Source organism: Caloenas nicobarica, chromosome 6 (assembly GCF_036013445.1).
Source record: "Caloenas nicobarica isolate bCalNic1 chromosome 6, bCalNic1.hap1, whole genome shotgun sequence".
NCBI lineage: Eukaryota > Metazoa > Chordata > Aves > Columbiformes > Columbidae > Caloenas > Caloenas nicobarica.
This window is the reverse complement of record NC_088250.1, coordinates 34,426,282-34,452,280: the sequence shown is the minus strand read 5'-3', so window position 1 is coordinate 34,452,280 and position 25,999 is coordinate 34,426,282. Positions and strand designations below refer to the sequence as shown.

The following is a 25,999-nucleotide window of genomic DNA, read 5'->3' as shown; positions in this document are numbered from 1 at the left end:
AAGTTTTATCAGCAAAAAAGTATTGTGCAGGAGTTTCAGAAGGGAAACAACCAATGGGCAATTAATATGATAAAGGGACACCAAATGGACAGTTTGAGGAATGAGAAAAGGCTTTTTTACACATTGAAAGGAGAAATATGTACTGTTCCAGTTTCTTACCTGCCAAGTCTTGAAACAGCTTCCTGGTTAAACTCTCTTGGCACTAAGACCAATTTGATGTTACATTTATCATCCTCTGAAATAATGTCATCCTTTTGTACACTGCAGAATTTTGGACAAGAAAAACAAATCACAATTTCAAAGAAGGGAATAAAATGCACTGAATCATGGATATAAGGCTTTCACTTAAATTAACATGCATGGTATATTTTTCTCGTGTTGTAATTTGAAAACTAGAAACAAAAATTTTTATATGTACCAATTGAATTAATTTTAATTAAACAGAAACTTCTCTGATTTAATAAAGCATTGATAGTGCCTGATCCAAAGTCCACTGCAGTCACCCCCTGGGAGACACATGTTCCGTGAAACTCCAGCGAGGTCTGCAATGCACAGCTGCTCCCTTCCTTGTAGCAGGAACTGGTAGTGCCTTGAGCAGTTTACCGATGTCGTGATTGCTAACATATTTTTGCAATGAAAAAGTTATTTCATATTTCAAGTAATTTACTGTTCAGACTTTAAAAGCTCAGTGATTTATTTTTTCTTATAGGAATTCAGAAAACAAGATAAATTTCCCTCACCCAGGCCCATTGTTTATTAACTTATTTTGTGATCAAATGAGAAATGGCGCAAGACTTTTTGTTGTCTTCTTTGTTCTCTTGGAGAAGTAACTGAGTTGGTCAAAGATTTTATTACTTAATCATCCTTATGATCCCAAAGTATCATGAAAAATGTGTTTTCTCCTCTGTCCTTAACCAACCATCACATACTGGTTTTCTGTAATACAGTCCTTCTTGCTTTCCTTTGTCCCTACATATTACTCTAATTTGAGTCACCATCAAGGCTTGCTTGTATTTCAAGGCATGACTTGATGAGAACTTTAAAGAAAAGATCCTTTGTGGAAGGGGTTGGTACCCGTCACAAGTTTCTAAATCCTCTCGTTTTCCCTCAGTTGTGATGATATGCATGAGAAATCTGACATTTCTGTCACAGTTAACGATGTTAACTACATCAGCAATTTAACTAGGGGGCTTACTTGACTTCTGTCTGAGGCTTGGATGTGCAGTGCGAAGTTACGGTCTTATTCCACACAGCAAAGTTTGTATGTGTTGCTGATGATTCATGAAGGAGATCAAACGCTGAAACCACTGTGTCTCTCAGTTCAAGTAGCTGTTAGAGCTTGCTGGCAAATACAGGGAAGAGGGAAAATTAGAGAACTGTTTCGGCTGCACTCACAAATGAGACTGACGTGGCGGCATTCCCAGATAAACTCAAGGTTTTTTACAGCAGAGTGAGCTGTCTGGGCGTTAATGCCATATGATTGACTCATTGTGCTTACAAGTCTTCTAATGCATTGTATTAATAGAGGGGAATATCTGCAAAAGAACTAGAAATAAGAATAAGAAAGTTTGGTAATTGCACAACACTTGCCATCCTCAAGGATCCCAGAGCATTAAGCTGATACTATAGAGGATGCTCCAGCATTCCTGAATTACAGCAATAGTTAAAGCAGCCTTGACACCTCTGCAGGCTACACTGATCGAGAGTAAGGGGGAAACAAAAAAAGGCATGAGCTGCTTCAGCTTGCGTCTTGTCTCCTGCAGAAATCAGAAAGTGCTGAGCTAGGGTATGAACTTTCTGAGAGTGCCTTATTCTCCCTGAAAGAGAGAAGCTCTTAGGCTCTTAAATAGAGCCCCTCTTAAAAGATACTCTCCGTATTTCAACGTCTGCAGTAGTTCCAGGGAGACCATGTGCACTCTGCTTTCACAGAGAACTAATTCTTGGTCACATTCTCAGGTATGCTTAGGGAAGGATTCTGCTTGTCACATGTGAAAAAAACCTAAGAAAATGATTTGGGTCCCATTAGCAGTTGGGAAGAGCTGCATCCTAAGTGTTTAGAGTGGGAAGGAGGTATTGACACGTGGAATTACTTGTTTCCTTGCCTTGACCAGAGAAAGGGAGTCTATGCAGCTCGCTTATACTGAGTACCAAACTTTCAACTCAAAATCGAAGAGATGAACATTGCCCCAAGCTTTTCTCTGTGGGGAACTAGTGAAAAACAGCTATTGTAGCCACCATTTGCATTTTAGAGAGTGAAACTGCATCTCAGCGCACTCCCAGGTGAGCACTAAATAATTACCTTGCTTATACTTTCATAATAACAAGAGTTCCTGCAGCTGGGGCAGCACTGGCTGATGTTTGGCTCATTGCTTGGCCTCAGGATCTCAGTTTCACTGTCTGTAAATTGGGGACAGCAATACCTGTCCCATGGTACAACCAAAATGAAAACAGCCAATGCTCCAGATGACCTGGGTCTTAGCGTGTTCTGTACAATATGTGTGTTACTGCAAATACAGAATTTGAAGCAACTCTTACAAATTATTATACTAGAAAGTAATAGAAGACGGGGGGGGGCGGGGGATGGCTTGTCAATAAGTGAGAATATCTGGCTGGATCAAATCCAGTAATTAGTTGATTATGGATTTCTGTGCACAGATTGTATAATTCACTTACTGTTCATCAAGCACAGAAACCTCGCCTCTCTTTGCTATTTTCTTTGCCAGGCTTAAGACAGAGGCAGACGATAAGGTGAGGAAGGAATCAGTTGTATTTCCTTCCCTAGCCCTGATGAAACTAAGATGTTAAAAAGATACTACCACTGCACAATTTGTAGATAGGGAATAAGTCTGCAGACTCGTTCACCTGGCTCTGAGTTTTAAGATCAATGCTTTTCTTTCATGTAAGGAATTAGTATATAAAATCATTGCATATGTTTGGGGAGGTGGTTTATTAACGTAGACATTAGGTGATGCCAGCCTAGAAGCAGAGGTTCTAAATCAGTCAGGACCAGCTATCCTGTCATCCTCTCTGCCACAGAAACCGGAAACAACATTTACTATATTTATTCTTTTGTGTGAGATCTTCAAAACTCAGATCATGTTAGCACAGGGTGTAGATAGAAGATCCAGCAGCAGTTTTAAAAAGGGCAGTGTTACAAAAGGAAAGTAAACTACCCAGCGCATTCGTATGCCCATCTCGGTCTCAGCACCTCTGTTTTGAAAGCAGAGCAAACTACCTCACCCGAAAAAGGCGCATGCAATGAGCGTGGCGCTCGCGTTGGCCGGGACCCAAGCCAGCAGTGTCCGGGTGGTGTCGAGCCCTGCAGCCGTACCCGCTGGGGTCGGTGCTCAGTCTGGTCACGGCAGCCCCGACCGGAGCCAGGCTGCCCCCGCGCTCCCTCGCCTCCGCATCCCTGCTCGGGCTGCCTGGGCCTCTGCCCCTGGAGCTGGCGCTGCCACCTCGGGGCAGGGTCACGTCTGCTGCCGCCACCGCGGGGGGGTCACCGTGAGCACTCGCGCGAGGCCTCGCTGGGCCTGGACCGCGATACTAAAGGAGCAGCTCTCTGCACCACAGCCCCCCATGCTCCCTAAACGTGGTGTGCGTGGAGGTCTTTAAGCTACACGTTGCCATTTGTCAAAATTGTCTCAATAGAATTTACCCGCTGACAGGCTTGGGGCTGTGAGACTTCCTTTCTGTTTAATCAAAGGGTTTTGATTCTCAGATGAATGATGCAATAGTTGTTCCGTCAAAGCAAAGGCTGTCTGAGTAATTACCCAAGTTGATGTAAGATCTGTTGTCGGGGGAATTTTATAGGAGTATTTGACAATGTAAGTGACAAAAACCACAGGAGCATGATCTGATAAGAAAACAGATTTTACCATAACACCCATGGGAGTAGTACAGAATTAAAAATATTTTTCCTTGCCTTGATTCTGATTCAACTCGTGGGGAAACGTGAAATTAGAAATAGGCTAAGATGTCTCCAAACATCAACAAATCCCACATCTCTGCATGTTTTTTTTCCCCTCCATAGGGCAGGTTCACGTTCCAAGATCTGCTACCAAGCCTTATATTCCTAATCAGGTCTCATTGTTTCTAGTATCTTGCCATCAAAGTTGCCTCCACAAAGTAAAGTGAAGAGACAGCAAAACAATCAATTTGAAGACTGCCAGGCAGTCTCCTGGGACCAAAGTCTCACTTGACGTGTATCACTTAAAAGAAACGTTGTGTAGTTTGGGAGAACATTCTTACAGTTAGCCTGAGGAACTAGCTTGGCAACAATAAAAAGCTGCAGTCATACAGAGACTCATTTTTCTCCCTATGCCTTGTAGGTGAAACAAACTGAGGCTTCTTACACTGCTGAGAGTTTTAGTAAAAAGTCATGCAATGGAGAGCGGCTCAGCAAGGAGGATGATAACATTCTCCATGACTTTTAAAAGTTTTTAAAAGGCTCTGGCAAGGCAAAATGACATTTGGCAGGCAGAGTCCATCAGAGAAAATATCTTTTTTAATGTTATGCAAGGGATATTTTTAGGAAAAACATACCCTAAAACAACCAAGAAGCTGTTATCTGCCGACGCAGTCCTCTTTCTAACACTAATGGACCCACTAGTTTTAGTGCTGTGCCACCAAATCCCATTCTGACTAGCCCTCCAGCTGGTCTAAAAGTTCTATTTTATGTTTGGTTAGTGTATTTATGGGGACGAGTAGGTGGCGACATTTTAACTCAAATATATTTTAGCACAATTTTTATTTAAAGAGTATTTGGATACTGATGAGGGACAGAAAGTCTTTGGCATAGTAGAGCAGGCTGTGTGGCATTTAAAACACATGGTGTGCAAGGCTAACAGGAGAATAGTTTGGATGTGAGTCTGAGAGAAGACGCGGAGGAAGTGAAAAGCTGGAGCTACGGGCGGAAAGTTAAGGACTCGGAGCATCACTGGCGTGTAGGTGCAGCTCTAGTGCCTATGGCACGATGTCATGTAACAGTAAATCCCCCCAGCGCCAAGGGAAGTGTGCCTGTGTGGTGTGCCAAGCGCCAGATGCAGATGTGTGGGCTTGTCTGATTAAAGGCAACACACTGAGCTGTCCTGTGGCCACAGCTGGAGTGTTGTGCTCGCTGAATATAACTCCTTTGGCACTGTAAGGAGGGGACAACTTTGCCCTTTTTTGAGTAGAAAAACTTGATCGCTGGAGCAGAAACCCGATATCCCACCTTCTCAGCAAGTAATTTTAAATTACAGAAGCAGCCTTGTCTTTTCAGCATGTAGGAGTCTCATAACCACTTTACACACTGGCTCAGATGTCGCAGAAAGTCCTGCAGCTCATCTGCTGAAGTCCCTGGAGAAACGGTCCAAAACTGCTCGTGTACAAATGCCCAGAGCAAGGCAGAGCTGTACGGAGCTAATTCACAGTCAGCATGCTTGGGCGCAGCGGTAGCGCAGCTCCTTGTGGCCTGATTGCTCCAGACTGTTTCTCAGCAGGGCTGGGTGGCTGAAATAAGCGGAGTGGTGATAATACCCCACTGCATTTGGTCCCAGCCCACCCAGCTGGCTCACCAGTGTCTTCACATCGCACTGCACCGTGCCTTGCAGACACACCCTGAGCACTATAATGGCTATTTGCCTATGTAACTGGAGATTACATCAGGATTTAATAGAGGCCATGGCTCTTGGGTATAAGTAGGTAGATCCTTTAGTCTGATAAGAACCGAAAGTACCTATTGAATAAAATTATCATTTGCTAGTGTTTTCTGAGTGGAAAATGTTCTGAGCTGTTTTTCAAAGGTTTGACAGATGGAGCTGCTGTGATTTGCAGCGTGGCCCAAAGTGCACTAATGTTTCTGCCATTTGTAACCAGACACTCTTCAGTCCTCTGTCGTTGGAAATAAAGCTTTAGGTTCCATTTCTCTCTGTGTTAAATTGGAATATTATAATAATACTGTAGACCAAAATGGAATTCTGGGCACATTAACAGCAATGAATGATAAATATTAGTAAGCTTGTGAGATAGTGTAATTGTTGTAATGGCAGAAATTATATTAGTAATAAAAGAAAAAGCTAAAAAATAAATTGGATACAATAAACATTGGATTGACTCAATCAAGAAAAGAGCAGCAGGGCAGAGAGGTATTCAGTGAACTGTTTGTTTTCTGAAGCTGGAAAATATTTTGACTCCAAGAGTAGCATCTGATTAGCAGAGTTAAATGAGATGAATAATGCTCTAATATTTTTTTGAATTGTTTTTCCAGCTGAAACTTGCCATCTCCATCTAAAATGGTGATATGTTTTGCATAAAGCACTCAAACATCACGCAGGGAAGGGTAGGAAATGACTGATCTTTTAGTATGAGAGTCCTGTTCTGAGCAGAATACATGAGGAATAAGTTACACAGCTGATGGTAGCAGGAACTGTGCCAGTATGCTGAAAATATTTTAGCAAACTATTGCTTTTTTTTAAAGGATGCTTTTTCTTTTTGTATGTACACAGATAATAATATCCTAATCAACATACTCTTTGAAAAGAAGGCAAATTTTATGTCAAATATCTTCCAAAATCATAATGAATTAATTTGTAGGTGTTTAAAGTTTGTTCCACACACAGATTGTCTAAATCCTTAAGAAAAGTATTTGTTAAATATTTTTTGTGAATTCAAACCCTCTAATTGATAGCAAGTCCCAAAGTGAAATATTTCTTACCATATCTTCAGTGTTAGGCCCTCGTACATGAATGCCTTGTGCAGCATCCGTATTATTTTTGTTGAAAGTAATATTTGTATTTGGTAGGAGAAATAATCATGGGATTTAGCAGGTTTATTAGCAATAGAGTAACACAAGGAAGTTTGGGAAGTTTTTAAGATATAGCTATGTAACTTATATGTTTAATTATGTTTCATAAAGGCTAAGAGGAACGATATAAGTTTCATAGCACACATCGGAGTCCTCCCAACCTGAACTGCCCATCAATCCATCAGTGATTGAGACACATCCTGATAGCTCCGCTCCCATTAGTGCCACCTTCTCTGGATTACTCCATTCCTTACCTGATCGTTAATAGAGATCACTAACACTTCTACATGCTATAAAAAGCCATAGCCTTAAGAACTTCCCTTAACTACTCTAATGTTATTCTCAGCAAATAAAGCCACAAGTGATTATTTGAAGAATTACCTGAATAATTGCCAGTCAAACACTTAAAAGTTATTTTTCTGACATCTTATTACATATGCACATATCCTATGGCTTATTGAATGCTCCGTAAAGCATACGCTAAAAGACGACCTCAGATTGCTCGCAAGCTGGAATCGCCATTCATTTTCTGTTATGGAATCTAGAATAGAATTAGAATAGAATTAGAAATAGGAATAGAATAAGAATAGAATAGAATAGAATAGAATAGAATAGAATAGAATAGAATAGAACAGAACAGAACTCAGTTGGAAGGGGCCTACAATGATCATCTACTCCAACTGCCTGATGAAGCCCCATTCACTACAACCCTTTGAGCTCTGCCCTTCAGCCAGTTCTTCTCCCAGCACACCGTGATCCCACTCATCCCACAGCTGGACAACTTGTCCAGAAGGGTGCTGTGAGGGGTAGTATCAAAAGCCTTATTAAAATCCAGAAAAACTATATCCGTCACCTTGCGTTCATCCGCTGGGTGGGTGACCTTATCATAGAAGGATATCAAATCAGTTAAACAGGACTTTCCCTTTGCGAACCCATGTTGGCTGTACCTCATGATTGTGTTATTAGATGGATTTGAATGGATGAAGAGTAAAGCAGAAATGGGTGGGAATGAAAAAAATTAAATATGAATATATTATATTGCTGAGCATTATAAAATTAAAATGTTAATCATGCAGTAATAGTCTATAATATTTCTTAAAACAGGAGTATCCAAACTTCACCAAGACACTGTATCCACAGAAAAGTTACCAGACTGGGAAACTTGTTGGTAATGCGTAAGAGCTTTTCAGACAATGCCTGAAACCAAGGAACAGAAGTAGCTGAGCAGCCAGGACATGATTCCTGCTCGCGGGTGAAAGAGCTGCAGACTCTTGCTCATGGCCTCTAATCAGTAAAAATAAAGGCTATTTTGTTCAAGCTTCCTTTCCTAGTGGCTGTGCCTAAATTCATATTTAGACACTTCAGCTGCCCAGTTTTCAAAGGTGCTAGAAATCTGCAGTAATTGTTGATGTCTCTGACATTCACGTATTTGGGTCCTGTGAAAATCATGGTGTTCATGTAGGTGCTTGAAAATTGGTTTAGATATTCTCCCTCTATCTGGAAGAGTTTTGATCTCTAGCACCCTCCTTCTGTATGTTAGCTCTGTGGGCAATAGCATGGAACCTCAGCAGGCATTTTCCCCTGAGTTAGAAGGAAGGCCAGATACTGTGTATTTTTTAATCTGGTCCTACGATGTTACAGTTAAAATCATATCATAATGAAAGTCTTTTAAATCCAATTCTTTATTGTATTTTCTATACCACTGGAGTATGAGCAACTGGAAAATGCTAAAACTATAAATCTGTATAATTTTACAAAATATTTTTATTATTACTATTACTGGAACATCATCCTTTTCATGTTTCTGAGAACTGCTATAACAAGCCAAGGTTCCATAGAGTTCAACATACATAATGCAGCATTTCTATAAGTAAAATCCATTGTAAAAACATGGAATCTGTATTCTGGCATCATTAGTAGCACAAGGATGAAAACAGAGTCAACAGAGCAAGCCAAAGAACATCAGTCACCACGTAAAAGAGCTGCAGAATGTGGAGAGCTGTGGCCTTTCTGGTTACCTCCTAAAAACTGAATAGTCTTTGGAAGTTCTCTTTGCTCACGGTAGTTCCATCACTTGCAGTGGTGATACGAGAAGATGAAGTGTCTGGCTATGCAGAAATTTAGGTATGGAGACATTTATTTTCTTGTCTTGTTCTACAGATCAAATACTATTGGATTTTTTCCTCACATTACATAAAAACTACTTGGTTGCTCAATTAGTGTGTTTTCCTGGTGGAAAGTGAGCTAACGTTCATGGCACCCACTAGTGTCACCTGCACTGCATTTAGCTGAGCCGTCTCCTTCTGTCCTGTGAGAGTGTTTGGGAACCGTTCTTCATCACAGCTAAAAACTTTGATACCAAGTAGGGAATGCTCTGGGCCTGGCATTTCAGTAATCTCCTGCCATTCCTGTGGGAGACAGAGCCACTTTTGCTTCCATATCCTGTTTCTCCAGAAGGTTGTAAGGCATGGAGTCTGGATGTCAAAGTATAGAAGAATCCAGATTTATGAGTGCGTCATTATACAGATAATTACCGTTCATATTCACCATTCAGGGACAGAAACTACTCAGTGTCATAGGCCCTCAGACACAGTGCATGAACAGAAATAGGTCCGTAGGCTCTCCAGGCTCTAGAGAGCAGAAAATCCCTGAGCTTTTACACAGGGCAGTCCAACAGATATACAATAACAGACAACTCCAATTGATATATTGGAGTCTGGCTTGGTGTTGCAAGTGGCATTAGCATTTGCTAACCTGTGCTAAGCCAATTTTGTGAGACAGTTGGGAGTTTAACAAACCTATTTCAGATAGTGTTTTGGAACAGTCTCAAGCATGGGGGAAACTGGTCATGTTCCGTTCATTGCAGCAGATGGTATCCCATTTGGTGTTTGTTAGCTTTGTTTGCAGCTCAATATTTTGTTTCTAGGGGAACTCAGTAAGTTAAATAATTTATCTCTCTAATGCATCAAGAGACTGATCCAAAGTCTACTGAAGTCAGTGCAAAACATTTGATTAACTACCGCATACACTGGATAAAATGCCAGGTCCTGTATGTTGAAGAGTATTTCACATGCTCTCTAGTGAAAACAATACAGGCCTCTGTTTTTCCACAGAGAATTTTCTGCCTGCAAAGAAGAGAATAAACATTCAAATAGTGACAGAAAGCTTAGCAGTTAGGAGTGCAGGACTGTGGAGTTCAGGGTGATGTTCTGGTTGACTGTCCAAATTGCTAAACTTCTCTTGCTATTTAATTCCTCCTTTTTAAATAAAGAATATAAATAATACCTTCCATCTTCATTTAGAATTTAATCCAGTACTGTTAGGAGGCTGCTTTGAGGGCTTTGAAGGCCCCATAGCACTGCTAAGCAAACAATCATTATCACTCAATATTCTCATCAGGCGTTCTTGTTCAAGATGGGATCTCGCACTACAAGGGCTAACCACAAACACGTCACCCCTCCTCTGAGGCATTTTCAGAATGTCAGAAGCAAAAGAGTTTTGCATGAGCAGAACTGTACCACCTTCAGCAGTCCTGCTGTCTATACAGGGCTCTGTCTGCACACAAAGGAAATTTTTATTCCATGCTTACAAGTATTTGAATCCTGAATAATCTAAAATATCAAAGAAATCAACACTTTAAAGATTTTTTTTTATGTATTCCAATAAATGTCAAATGCCTGTTCATTTTCAGCAATGCTCTTCAAATTATTCATTCACTAATAGGGCCAGGGAACTGCTTTATTTTTTTTTAATCCAAGTTTCCTGTTTGTATCATCTTTGGTCATTCAAAAAAATGAGTACATATTAGCTCTACCTTGTGTCTGCTTGAATTCCAGTTGTATTTTAGTCCTCCTAGTGGCTTATTATATTAACAATATTATAATCTGTATTTTAGGCATAGGAATATGTTCCATATTACCAGTATGTCACAGCAGTTTGCAGCATTAATACTGCAGCAACATTTCTCGATTGCTGAGGTCAATAAATCTTCTAAAGCATTTGTCCAGAAAATCCATTCTTCTGGCTGGCTATCACTTCACGTACACCTTTATTTATACACAAATTGTAGCAAAATCAATACAAAAAATACAACATTATTCTGTCACTGCAGGAAGCCCACTGTGGGAACAGGAGCCTGTCCTGGTTCCTCACACCAAATTCCTTCTTTGACCATTCCTAACGAATGTTTTCTCACAGCCAAACAGGTGAGTCAGACCCCACAGAACTGGGGTTCCCAATATGTATTTTCACTGTGCTTCCTTTTCTCCAAAAAGCCTCCAAAGCCTTGTCAAAATAACACCTCACATTCTAAGAGAGGACTTTTATAGCCCAGATGGGCTCAGCACATATGTTTACCAAGCTTTTCGATCCTGTTAGCTGCTTAACCTGAACCCTGCTGGCATCCAGGGAAGGCAAAGGTCTGTCCAGCACACTTATCCTTGACTCCTTTCTGGTTTGAGGCTGCACCCCTCACAGGGGGTTTGCAGCCGCTAATGCCTCCTGCCAGATCCGGGTGAGAGAGATTTTGCATGCCCGGCTGAACCACAAAGTAGGGTGGAGGTTCTCATGACCACAAGCAGATGTACTTGTATCTAAAAGATGAAGCCCATAAATTAACTGCAATTCTCCTTGGATCACAGCCAAATGATATGTGTATTAATCAAAATATATATTACTGCTTTAATTTTGGGAGGAGGCAAGTTGAACACTTCATAAATCTCCTGGCTGTAGGAACTTCCACTTGCATCTCCAGCAGTGGTCGTCTTGGTGCCCAGCATTACTCTGCTTAATTCACAGTGTTTCTTTTTAATTGTCCTTTAGAGCTGAGCAAACGAATATCATCTACAAATCTGCATTTGTTACATGAATTGCCTATTCCTTGCAGGTAGCCCTGTCTTTCTCATTTCCTTTTGGATTAATTCACACAGTTACTGATTTTCAGCCCAGGACTGTATCCTTGAGTTGTCTGGTAAACATGAGATTAGTTACGATCTATATTTTTTCCATCAAGATGTATTTTAGTCCACTGGATAAATTATTAAATCTAATTTTAGCCTGTTTCTGTTCTCGATGTTGTCACCACGAGCACAGGCATAGTGCTTTCTCATGGTAATAGTGGCAATGCCCCAAATGACACGGATACTCTCAGGTACCAGGGGCATACTGCCATGTTTGAACATATACCAGGTACTCCATAATCTATAAATCAAATGAGAAGGCTTGTTCCTTGATTCTGGTCTCTCATGAGACAAGTGAGAGGGCTGAGCAATGAAGCACAATCGTTATTGTTACGCAAGTCTTGTTTCTGATGGATGCCGACAGGATGGCTTATGTATTTTGCATACGCAAAGCAGGCATTTCAAGAGTGTGCGTGGCTGGTCCCAGCAGTAGTAGTGGTCAAAGAAAACTGCAGCAACTGTGGAGGTGAGACCGGGGAAGGAAACAACAAGGACATGAGACCTGTCTCTGGTGGTCTTTTGAATCCAGGAGCATGTCTGTGGGATATGAACAGCATAGGAATCACAGCAGTGGAGTAATATGTCAAAGGTGAAGCAGAAAATCTTTGTGACAGAAGTGATGGGTAACATTGAAATGACGCCTTGCAAGTAGACACAGACAAGAACTCTGCTCGGCTGGTCTCTGAAGTGCCTTACTTGCCTCAGATCATATCCCGATCCTTCCCAGTACCACCATTTTGGCACTCTTCTTCATCCTTCCTTGCATAAATGGTGGGGAAGTAGTTCCTGCTCTCCTCATGAGTTAAGCCATATCCTACCACATGCCGTGGTCCTTGCTCCTTCATTGTCTCTATTTATTCCCATGTTCAGCAGATGTTTCCATGGTTCTTGTCCAGCTTTTAGCGGGAGGTGCCCAGGGTGCAGTGGACTTCAGTGAGAATAAGCGTAGGCCTGGGTGACAGCGTGATTTCTGGAGCCAGCAGCACATGGCACTGGGCACATTCCTGGTGCCACGTGCACAAGAGGATTGCTGAGCCTCCTTTTCTCTTCAGCACCTTGCGTGGGTCAGCTGTGCAGACAGACACCTGCAGCTCCCCACACTTTCACAGGGAATGCTGCAGCTCCTGCCAGTGGGCCTGAGATAACAAACACATCCTCAAGCACATCTGAAACTCAGCCATGAATTTCTCAGCTTTAAATTACATTTTTTACTTGATTATCTTCCAACAGGTTTTTTTAATTCTTGATTAATTTCGGGTTGGCTATTTAATACATTGTTTGGTTAACTAATTCATGTAGCTGTTTATAATTATTGCCTTACTATAAAATCATCTTAATAGAAAGCTGGTTGGTTTTTTTGTTTTCTTTCCAGTAGAATAACAAGTTATTTTATTATTCAAACAAGGCTTACTTCCTGCTGTTTTCAATAAGATTTTTAATAAATATGTAAATTTAAAAATTAATTTACTGCATACATTTGGCAGCATGATTCTTGAACTGACAAAAGTTTGATGGATTGTAAAATTATCCTCCATAAAAATCATCAGTCATAGTAAACAGAATTTATCAACCTCTGGTAATTTTACAGCTTTTTCTTCATCTTATCTTCTGTTAGGAACTCACTTAAAATTGATTATAATATAGTATGTTTCTAGAAACATAATTTATTCATAGATTAATTAGATTTTAGGTTAATATCCCATCATGGTATAGGACATGAGCCAACAGTGTTTTCCAGTTGTTACAGAACCGCAGTAGGGAAACCTTGATTACTGTTCCCATGTGGTTTAACCACCAAGACTAATCACTAATCAAATTCAAATGACATAAAATGGAACATCCTTCACAGCATTTATTTTCTAGCTGACTTATACTATGGGCTCTTTATTGATATAACTTGGTGTACTGAAATGAACTAAAAATTGCAAGAAGGATTTATCCTTCTACTTTAATTTTGTTCTGCAGCCTATATCTGAAACTCTTGCTCAGATTTTTGTGCATATTGTGCCTCCGTCCCTCAAAATATTCTGCCCTACAGCAAAGATAAATTGTTTGCAAAAATTTAGAAGGTACATGTAAATGACTGTACTGTTATGTAGGATTTGATGGCGGATGAACTTAAACATTGGTTTCCATTCTGCAATTCATGCTTTGCTGGAATCAGTACTGAAAATTGTGCAGATTATAATGTCAGCTGAAGAGGTGGTGAGTGCAGTCATGTAACCAGCATCATGATTTGCATCTATCCCATCCCAGTTTTCTCTGATTACAAAGGAACTTTCGTAGTCTCATTGCACAGGGTCAGACGACCATATGCACGTATTTCAGGTTGCAACAGGTTTACTGGGAAGGCAACTGGGGCCACAGCCTCTTCCTCTGCTGCCTCCGAGAGCGCTTACCAGTGCACAACATGGCACCGTTGCCCAGCTACATCCCCTCACCCGCACTGAGAGAAGGGGCATCCACATCCTCACAGAGCACAGCACACCTGGGGGGGTTTCATTGGTGCCTTCCAGAGGCCAGATGTCACAGAGGGGGAAAGACAGGGCAATGCGTTTGGGTTAGGTTAATAAGAGGTAAAAAAATCTGATATGTAGAGAGTTGATTAAAATCTGGAGTGGGAAGGAGAATGACAACTTCATGGCTCCCAAAATAAACTATTTTCTTGGGGTGGAGTTTAAGCATGCTAATTCAGAATTTTTTAAGAATAAAGATCCTGCTTCCAAATGTGAAAATTCTCACCTCTGTATTTCTGCTTGGTGAGAGCTTGGAAGAGGTATCGTTCAGATGTGTGTGCAACCACCTGTGCAAACATGGAGGCTCCTTCCACAGCAGCTAAACATGCAGTCATGCAGAGGTGGACTGATGGGTCTGGAAAGGTTGTTTGTCTCTTCCCGACTGTCCTCCTTGGGGACTACAAATGAGAAAACTGTTTGCTGTGGAGCTCACTCCTTTGTTTAAATGACCTCTATGAATCATCTTTAAAACTTGTTAGAAGGGACATTCCCTTTCTTTCCTCTGCAGGTCTTCCAGCAGAGATTCATACTCTTTGAATGCCCCTGCAGACAGCACAGCCCTCTTAGTGCATACAGCAAGACAATTTTCATAGCTGGGAGAATTATTTCTGCATGGTTTCTTCCTACTGCCAATTGGCTCTTGATGCTGCCACATAACATTGCTCCTTCTCTACCTGCTGCTTTGTCTTTTTGCCCTTAGGTCAGCCGATGTACTTTGGACAGTCACAGGCTAACTTAAGTTGAATCTAGTCCAGTACTCAAAAGAGAGGATTACTAGTGTGGAAAATCATTACTCACTACCAATTTCCATTTGTAGTACAGTCTTGAAGTGCAATTCCATTTTCTATCAGTATGCTGGGAGATTGACATACAGACATTGCAGGCCAGGAACTCAGACATCACTAGAGAGTGAGAGGATAAGTGTCTTTGTCATTACTAAAATAAATAGTCTTGTTCAAAAAAGCCAAAGGTGTAAGATGAAGACAGGTAAGAACACAGCTAATACTTAGGAATAGTAGTCTGAGAACAGGTCAGCCATACACAAAAATGACCCCGACTACTGAAAATGTCAGTGAGATTATATGTTGTATGAGTATGATCCTGCATTTACCGAGTTTGAGAGGAATTTTTTCTACAGTCTAATGTGTGATAGTCTGTCTCTTTAAGAACTGCATTTTGTATTACATTTTAAAAATCTTTCTTGAACTATACCTTTTTTTCCTCTTCATGATTCAGTTCACATTAAGTATCCCAATTAAAAAAAAAAAATCATCCAAACCTCTAATCTACGATAAAATTGTAAGCCTTTTTTTATAAAGCCCCTTTATTGAAACAATCGCCCTTACTTTCATCAATGTAGGGACAACTACTTTCAATCAGTAGGACAAACCTCTGTATACTTAAACGCTGTGTGGTGAAATAGTCTGATGAAGGCTGAAACAGTGAAGTTACTTCAAACTGCACAGTTACAGCACCATTCAGGAGGTTATCACTGGCAACGTAACCCTCAACATAATTCTGTCAAGGAATAGAATTGAACTTCAAATGGTTATGTCAAGTTCAATAACTTTGTCAGCAATCTTATCTTTCAGTATGAATTTTTGCACTGTAATTTTTTCCCCATCACTAGAAAATCAGAACAATTTTGTCATTTACCTCCAAGTAAAACTAAAAGGATCTCTGAAAAGTGTATCCTATGCAAGTCTAGTTCATTTTCAGTTTATCAGGTTCTAGTAACTGAGTATCAACTGCCTTTCTCACCATGAATATTTCTTCCTTAATGCCTTGTGATGAGCCTCTGATTGCAGTAAGTGTTGCTTTTAGTGGGTAGATTCCCTCTGTGTGAACCAAAATTGGTAATTCCGCCCATGTGAACAGAGTGAGGCCTGCTTTACCTGTTGGAGAACGTACCAGTGTTTAATTGCTTTTCTTTTTAGTAACTCCCCTCAACACACTTGACTGAGCACCTGCATTGTGACAATTTTCCAAGGTATTGCCACTTAGAGTTTCATATTCCATTTTAAATAAACTTTGCCCAGTCATAGTCGATGCATCCAGTGGCTATTCTGAAGTGCTACGAGAAAACAACTAGCATTCAGTTCATAACAGAGCAGATGGTAAAAAGCTAGATTTACCTGACCTGGACACCGGGACCTGAAAATCCTGTTTTATTAAATTCTGCAAAAATTCAAGGAGGGTTGATGTATACCTAATCAGGTCAAACAGTCTTATAATATCAACAAAATAATCGTATACTTTGTAAATGATGAGGATGATTTTCTTGGCATTAGAATGCTGAATGTACCTAGTTAGATCATCATTATGAAAATTCTGTTTTTGAAAGCATAAAGCTCAGTTCACTATCTTTTATCTCCTAAACCACACAAGAATTCAAGCTATAGACGTTGTTAAGTCTCAGCCCCTCAGTAACCTATTCATTAAAGTGATAGCTGTTTTGTCCAGATCTGCAGTTATGAATCACACACAGTTTGTGCTAATGAGCTTTATTTCCTCTAAGGTAATTTACTTACAATTCAGGATCATCAGAAATGTTGTCCTTGTGATAATAAAATTTAAATATTGTTATACTTTTAAATAGAGAAGGCAGGCTTTGGTTCTGTTGTCATTGTTATATTACCCGTAACGCCATAAGTGGATGATATGTACCTATGTATATATGGCTTTCCTATAAACTGCTGAACAGACTAATGAACTTAAAAATACTTCATATCAATGCACTTTTTCCCAAGAAAATTAACTGGCACTTACTATTTATCTTGAAAATCTGATGGTGTGCCTTTGAGAATGCCATTGTCTGCTACAGCAAAATAATCGTGGGATTTCTGCTCAAGTAGAAAAAAGTGATTCATTATTTCAAAAATTATTTTACTGTCAGTCCAGAAAATAGATGAAAGCTTCTGACAATATACAAGGGAGAGCAAGGCTTAACTTATTATTTAAGGTTATGCTTTAAAGAGAAAGAAGTTCAAAAATCGCATTTTAGCTCAGCTGTAATACAGCAGAGGTCATGCAGTTACAGCTTTCACCTTTGTCATTTCTGGATGTGACTGTAAAACTATTTTCACTGCAGAGTGTTGCCTGTCCACCCGATGTTTAATGAAACCTGGAGATTGTTCACCTTCCACAGGGAGGCTGCCGTTGCATTAGGCCCTGGCTGCCTGAGAGAGAGATACTGCCTGGGAGCTCAAAACCAACCCCTTTTACATTACACCTTTCTGCTGCAGACTGGTCCTGTAACACCATGGAATTCAGTGGGAAGTTAGTTCTGATTACACCATGATCAGAATACTGCTCTGTATCTCAATACACCTATTTTACAAGAAGCTGCGAACATATTAAAAATGCCCTGCTCAACAGGTTATATATATATAAGCAACCTATGTCATGCTGCAGCTGCATATCCCATTTAGACCCACTGTGTCATAAATACAAAGCAATTATAGGACTAGAGGATATCTAAATTGGTAAAACTCTGAATTTAAAATAAGGAACAGTGGCATTGTGGGATCAAGTTTGCCTCGAACGTATGCAGGCAAAGTAACAATTTTTTAAAGGGTAAAAATCAAGAAAATTGTTTTCCTTCACAATAAAGTTTTAAATAATAAGTAAAAAAATAAAAAGTGAACATATTTTGTATCTTCTATTAGAGATCAGATCTGAAATGAAAGACCTTGAGTTATACAATTAAATATTGATTTTGTTGATCTATATTTAATTCTCATAGCAATTTAGTTGTTTTTGCCCAATACTGTTTTGCTGTTATACTTCACTTGAAGCAATGCCCTTCTTGCTTTTTTGTTAATCTGAAAACTAAATTGCCTGGTGCATGGGAGACATAAATAAAGTTCATTTTATTCTTGTTTGTAACTGATTCTGAGCACTTTAAAGTGCTGGTTAACTAAACTTAGCTGGAAAATGCATTTATCCTGCAGAATGGTTCATTGCTAATTCTGGGTACTGGCATGCTTTATAAGCATAGCCCGCCCACCAGGCAATCAGAGCTTCTGCCTGTTACCATCTAGAAGAGATGGACTTGCTGTTGCAGCCCTTGTGTGTGCCAGCAGTGGGGTCCTCTGCACCCCTGAACCTGCCCATCCTTCCCTGCTCCTTCCTATCAGACCTGCAACATCTTCGTGCTGTTCAGAACAGCTACAGCTGTGACAAGTCCGTGATCACAGAGCACTGAAAATGCATTCTACCCACATGTAACCTCCCATTTTTAAAGTTTAAAAAATAATCTAATTTGATGTATTAATGTAGAAATAACACCTATTTATAATGTATCAGTGTAACTGCAGGCTACTTTTGTTTTCCTAATTCGCTGTGCTTGAAGTGACATGCCAGATTTTATTATATCACTAATGGGTTTTAGTTATTCCCTTTAGGACGTTGCCAACAAGGAAACATTATTCTGATTCATGACTCATGAATGTATTTGAAAGTGATGTGACTCGTGATGAATGTCTCTATTATGTCAGGTAGAGTTTCTCCTGACAACTAGTCACTGCTCGCAGGTGGTATGAAGCACCCCACGCTGACTAGCTAAGAAACTCCAGTGATGGGAAGCTCTCCACTTACACCAAGTAGAACAACAAATGCTCCCCATACCCTAAGGCTAAAATGGTATGGATTTTCTAGACAAAATTATAGTTAATATAAGTAAAACAAGCTATACATTGATCTGCTTTAGGATGATGGGCCAACGCTTTTACAGAAGCACTGTGAAAATCACAGTCCTTTTCTGCACAGAGCCCTTTTTTTTTTTTTTTTTTTTTGCTTAGATCACAATGTGTGACTACATATTTTTAAGTTTATCCCTTTATCCCTTAATTTAAAATTTAGGGAAACATATAGTGACCACACTGGACGCAGCAGACACCTTATTTATTCATAGAACAGATGCAGAATAGTCAGCAGCAAAGTCACCACCTTCAAGTTGAAATGGCTTTACATCTTACTTCTGAGAAGGATCCTGTCCGAGAGCAAGCACGTACTGTTGGTCCCATCTTAGCGCTTCTGGCCACACCAAACAAAATCACCAAGTCCTTTATTTGCCTGTGGTGATAAAACCACTTGTTCATTATGCAGAGAGTCACTACTAATACAAGAAGATATGACTGGAACCTGTGACCTAGAGGTTGGGTGCTCTCTACGCTCTTACCAAATCTCACCCAGTTCTCGTGGATACAAAATGCATCTGATCTGCTGCCAAATGTTCCCGTCTGCAGCAAAAGCTACTGGTTCACATTAGTGTGGCTCTTAAATGCATTAATGAACTAATTATTTTAAAATGCACAATGCTAACATCTTTGGGCTCACCCTTGTTCGTTGTTATATCTGGGACTATGCTGAAGTTAGTAACAAATCTATGTGAAAAACACCGAAGACACTACTTAACCACATACACAGTTTGTCAGGCAAATTCTAATTATAGTTGCTTTCATTTTGCCTTTTGATTCATCTAGCAGCTGTTGTGATGACCATGAAAAATAAGAAACTTAATTAAGGATGAATCTAAATAAATACTCTTTGGTATTTTTTTCCAAATTGTATCTATAGTAACTAGAGAAAAAAATTATTAAAGAACTTGGAGTAACATTTGTTCTGACACATCAAGTTTAAAGAAATTAGCAGGGACTTTTGACTCTAGGAATGTACATAATTTTCTTACTCTGGGAGAAAATGATTCGTTGATTAGGCAGGTTCTTATATTAACATCTCCGCTTAAAGTTTTCTCTTCTTTGCTCACGGAGCTCGGGATGTGAGTTTTCTCCGATGTGTTAAGGACCTGAATATCGTATTTTAACTTTCTAACTACACTTTTATTCCATATACCACTTAACAGGAAATTTAACAGATTATTTAGGTGCAGCTGTACTAATAAAATCATGAGATAAGATCATATTGTACATACTGTACATCTGATATCTGAATACAGTTCTAGAATATTAAATCCCTACCAAAAGTCCTATCAAGATGTCACATTCTCACCCAATAGGAGCAATAGGTGGCCTGAAACACTATATTGTAGCCAAACAGATTACACCCACTTCAACTGAAAAAAACCACAAAGTATTGCTTTCCACATGACAGGAGAATTACCTTTGCATACTTGCGTACTATTGCAGTAATGTGTTAAAGAAACTAAAATATTTTTTAAAATTTTTTTTACAAAAGGATTTAACTGGGCATTAAGACATCTAAAAGGACAGCTGTGTGTCCAAAAAATATCAATAGCTTATTTCTGAGTTGTGTATTTTAGTAATAAATTTTGCTGCAACTTTTAGAATTAGTTTTTCCTTTAATCCTTGATGTATCATAGATGTACCGTTCACTACTCTGTGTATCTTTTGCCAGTGGGTTTCACTGATGGGCTTCAGTTCGCTTCAATTTCATTTGGTTCAATGATTTTACTTAAAATTTGTGGAGAATACTTTTGTTCCCTGAAGTTTCTCAAATATATTTTATAAAATGTTAGTCTTATATTAAATAACAAACTAGGGTGTGATTAAAGTAGGATTGCAGTCCAGGTTGTGCTTGCAGGGGATAAAAAATTATTGATACTGCATATATGGAGAATATACCACTGAATTAACTTCAGTCTGTCCTGTGGTTTAAACCTGCTCTTATTTTGATACTTCATCTGAACTGCTCTGTGCAGCCAAACACTCTGGGTGTCTCTGCTCCTCCTACCCCGAAGTTGAAATTGGCTCCTTTGAACCAATTAAAGTTTTATCATAGACCTTACTAACACCAGTATTGACTTCTTGCAGCCCCAAGTCTGTGCTAAGCAGCAACATTCAATTTATCTAAAGAAAAGCTGTGAAGTGGGAGAAATATACACAAAGAAAAATCATTTAGTCTGCCATATAAAAAGTATTTTAGGTTTAGTACTCTGAAGAGCAAAAAGTGCTAATATGTACTTTATTGATGCCAAGTCTGAGAATTTTCTCATCTGGCCTACAGAGAAGTGAAACAATTGTTTCAGTAATGTTGTATAATATTTTAAATGAGGGCAAAGGGAAGAACATTTTAAGCTGAAATTGTGGAGAATTTGTATTGAAGGGTCCTAAGTTTATGTTTGTTCCCATTACCAAGGGTTATATTCCTCTATTGCAGAAAACATTGTAAGTACGAATATTGGAGACCATAGTTTTAACTGTCATCTAAAATCAGAATCTAGCATAACTTCTCCTAAAATTTTTTACACTAAAGATTAATTAATGAACCAAACAGAAAATTTTCATTTACTAAGACTTGAGCATCTCCTGTTGCTTTAAGTTTGTTTGAAACATTTGATAAAAACTCAACTAAGCCAGGCATTGTTAGCTTATGAAATATGACGAGATCACAACATAAGCAGTCATTGGACTGGCATTTTGATTTTTATCTTACTAGTCATAAAAAGAAGCAAACTGTGTAACAATTTGTGTTCCTCTTGCCCAAGATTTCCAAGGATAAGCAGCACAGCATGCACAACATTTGACGTACTTGAAATCTGAATTTTTCAAAAAATTCTAATGACCCTTTACAACTGTGTATGTAGTGACCCACATGATCCATACATCTGGCCACGCTTTATTTTCGGTGTGCCTTTTCATTTTCTATGAAATGATGTTAATTTACTGGTTCAGCCTTCGCTATTTGATGGTAACACCAAAAAGGAGGAATGGGTTGCACTCTGACAGCACCTCTTAGCATTCTTGCATTGTACCTCTCCAAGAGTCCTATAAGATGTTGAATGTTATCTCCTGTTTCTGTGATAACATTATCTGTAAGAGGAGTTAGTTACATAGATTTTGAAACACCCTGTATATGAACAGCAGGTCATTTTTATTGAACTGCTCCCTGTGCAGTTCCCTAACTTTTCCTTGGTTAGATCTCTGATTGAAAACACGGGTAGCTAACAAAGGGATAAAATTACTCTTGTATAATCCTACAGTGCGTTTTTAATATAATGTGCTAATACATCGTCTGGTGCTCCAGCAGAATTACACCACTTCTGCGAGTAGGCCTGGCCAATATCCGATTGATTCTGGTCTGTGGGGATTGGCCGAGTTCAGTATAATTTCCTGTCTTGTTGCTTTCTTGTCTATTAGAGAGGGTTTGGGTCTGTGGAAATCAATAGGCTTACACATGCAAAACGTGAGGTTACTCTCTAGCAAGCTTTGTTTGCGTCTGTAATTTATGCAAAAAGCTATTTTTCTCCTCTGAACATGTCTGTGCACCCTTGTTTTTAGCAGGCTCCAAACTCTACTTAAACAAACACCCGTTTAAATATACTCCCCAAAGTATTCTTAAAGGAGAAGATATAAATTACTGTGAAGATGCTGGAGATGCTTAACACATGCATACCCAGGATCTGCTACTTGAGACGTTAATTGTACTTAATAGTTTTGTAAATGGGGTCCTATTTGTCTCAGCAGAATCATTAAAATTATGATTTATCCTAAAATGGACATTAATGTTCTATTTAATTGTAACAGAGATATAAGCATCTAACAATCTAGTTCTGTTAACCCTATGAACTTTGGAAAGACAGAAATTAATGGTGTACAGTAGGATAACTTTTTGTAAGAAATATGTTTCTAATATTTCCCTCGCTTATTACAGAAATTGAAGCAAACTGAAGAAACAAAAGAGGATTCCCAGAATAGATTATCTAAAATTTCCCTGGAGTCTCTCAATAAATTTAACAGCAATAACGTACTTTTATTAGAAAAAGAGAAGAACTGTCTGAACGAGGTTGAAGGACAAAAGGAAGCAAATGGAAAGAAAGAAGCAGCTTCCTTTAATAGCTTGGGTAGGCACGACGTGGACAATTTGGAATCCCTGAGTGATTCTCTATACGACAGCTTCTCCTCTTGCGCCAGCCAAGGCTCGAACGACGCGTGAGGACACTCCCAGTGGGCTGTGACTGCGGCACTTAATGAAGCTGAAGGTGAGCGGGCAGTGAGGGGGGAGAAGAGACGGTTGGTGAAAATTCTCCCTCCCAATGGCCGTGTACACAGCAGGGTGTTCTGACTGTTCACCACACAGCAATAAGAAAGGCGAGACGCGGTTGTCGTCCCGCGTGAGACCCAACACTGAACACGGTGAATGGTGACACAGAAAGAAAAGTCTGAATTTTGCACTTTTGTGAATATTTGTACAGGTGTAAATATCTTGGGAAAATATATTTGTAGGGGTAAATGACAGCAATAATTATTAAATTGGTGCTATGCTCCTGTAATGGCAGATTACTAACTTAAAGAAATTAATGTTAATATTGACAAGAAAAGTTGGTAGATTTTTAAAAAAGATTTATAATTGTTCTAGTCTTAAAGCTGTATGTAGAAACACTGCATTACCATAAACCTGAGCCTGCCAAATTGTCTGTAATAAACTTTCTCAGACTCCCTTTTACAAAACAGATTTTATTTTTTATTTCTAGTGCAATTCCGTACAGGTGTTATAGGGAAATTTCAGTTATTAGAACTTCCCAACAGGTGTCTTATTTTGAAAGAGTTTTGACTTTTGACATGGCAAGAAAATGAATCAATTAAAAGGCCTGATACTGCCGGTATTGACTTCATAAGTCGTGCGCATAACTGTTTGAAAGATCAGGGTCAAAGTAATTCACTGCTGACACAACCGGGAGTCTCGTCTGAGTGAGAACACAAACCACCCTTTACTTCTGGCTGCGGTGTAACTTCTCAATTTCCACCCCCTCCGTACTCATTTCCTATCATTTTCTGAACGTACCGTATTGTATTATCTTTTGTAGTCCCCGTTTTGGTCTTAATTAAATTGTAAATGCTAAAATAATTTTTAAAAACCTAAACTCCTGTTTGTGATTCGCTTGAAGATGTTGGTGCTAACCAGTTCAAACATATCTAGGAGCAGGGGGGTTCGTGTGTATTGGGTGTTTTTGTTTTTTCTACGAAGGTTGTTTATATGTAAGGGAAAGTCTATTTCAAAGGTTCTGTGTATTTTTTCTAGATGTGAAGTATTTATAACGGCTTTTTGTACAGCGATCTGTAAACTAGATATATTTGGGATATTTCTAGACTCTACAGTTTCTTTAGCACATGCCTGTTAATCTTTGAAATATGTATGATCAGTGTTAATATTTTGTGCAATTTGTTATATTTTGAGTCATTTCTGCCGTTAACTTGCGTCGGTTTTTTTTTTTTCCGACTTTTAAGAAATTTTCATTGAAACATCTTTGGTAAATAAAAGTTCTCTTGCATACGTGTGCTTCCAGAGGGGTATTTGGGAGGGGTCGGTGTGATCCCCGAGCTCGGGGCCGGCGCAGCCCGGCAGGAGGCGCCCGGCAGCGCCCGCACACGTGACCACGCGCAGGCCATACCCGCAAACAGCGCACGTGCCGGTGGGATTCAGCCATTTGGAGGAATTCGCGAGACGGCGACGGAGGAGAAATTTAAGCTTGATCCGGCCTCTTCCCTTGCAGGTAAGCCTGTGAAACAATCGAGGAGAAATATGCGGTTGTCGGGGGGAGACGAGTCACCCCCTCAGGCTCGGTTAAAACAGCGCGAAAAACAACGTTTCCGCAGCCACGACACCCCGGCCCCCTCAGCTCACCCGGGCGGGCGCTGCCCCGGCGCCTCCTGGCCGCTCGCGCCGCCTCAGCCCGCCAACGGCTCCCGCTCGCGCCGCCTCAGCCCGCTAACGGCTCCCGCTCGCACCGCCTCAGCGCGCCCCGCCAACGGCTCCCTCTCGCGCCACCTCAGCGCGCCCCTCCAACGGCTGCCGCTCGCGCCGCCTCAGCGCGCCCGGCCAACGGCTCTGCGCCGCTCGGGCCGCGCCAGCCCGCTCGCCCCCGCCAGCGGCCGCCGCACCAGCCCGCCCCGCCGTCAAGGCGCCCGGCCCCGGGACCGCCCGCGGGCAGCGAGCGGCGGGCTGCTGAGCCCCCAGCCCGGGCGAGCGGCCGCGGGGGAAGCAGGGGGTTGTCGCACCGGTACGTACGCGGCCACTCGGGCCCGTTTCCCGCCCGTTTTTACGCTTTAATTCCCTTTCATGGGGCCGACGCCTGTCAGAATGAGGGGGCCACCCCTGGGGCCGCGCCCTCCCCCGGTCCCTCCCGGGGAAGGTGGCTGTGCGGGGCGTCTGCGGGAGGCGCCTCGCAGCGGGGCCGTTGCGCTGTTCGGCGCCCGGCCCGTAACTCGCCCAGAGCCGCGCTCCGGCAGCCACCTGTGGGCTTCGGGCGGGCGGGGAAGCGGGGGGGGCCGGGGCGAAGCGCCTCGCAGCCGCTTCCCGAGGAGCGGAGGAGGAGGTGAGCGAGCCGCTCCGGTGGGCAGAGGGTCGGGGAGCACGACGCCGAGGTGGCGGTGCGGGCCGGGCTGCGTGCGGGGACAGGAATGGGGTGTTTTCTCCGTCACTGAACTTCGTCTTTGCCGGTCTCCGGAGCGCGGCGGGCGAGGCGAGGTGCGGGGCGGCTGGCGGGGATCCCCGCCCCGCTCCGCCAGCATCACATGGTGCTGGGGGAGGGAGGGAAGGAGGGGGGGGAGCCGCCCCCCAGCTCTCGCTTTTCGTACAGTTTCTTACAGTCTCGGCGCTCAACTCCGGCGAGGCTGGAGCGCGGTGCGGGGCTGGGCAGGGCGGGAGCCGGGCGGGCTCCCCCGCCTGCTCCCGGGGCGCTTCTCCGCAGCGGAGGCGGCGGGGAAGCGGCACAAGTGCGCGGCGCCTCTGCTGCCTCCCTCCTGCTGATGCCCCTT

At 41.2% G+C, this 25,999-nt stretch overlaps 1 protein-coding gene across 1 annotated transcript in view; it reads left to right on the top strand.

Moving 5' to 3' along the window:
* The window catches only part of NCKAP5 (NCK associated protein 5), a 215,943-nt gene extending 191,562 nt beyond the window's left edge, over positions 1–24,381 (top strand). Inside the window, exon 17 of the mRNA XM_065637690.1 lies at positions 22,896–24,381. Within this exon, the coding sequence (XP_065493762.1) occupies positions 22,896–23,177 (282 nt within the window). The 3' untranslated portion in view covers positions 23,178–24,381. The remainder of the gene's footprint in view (positions 1–22,895) is intronic.
* Positions 24,382–25,999: the final 1,618 nt, after the last annotated feature.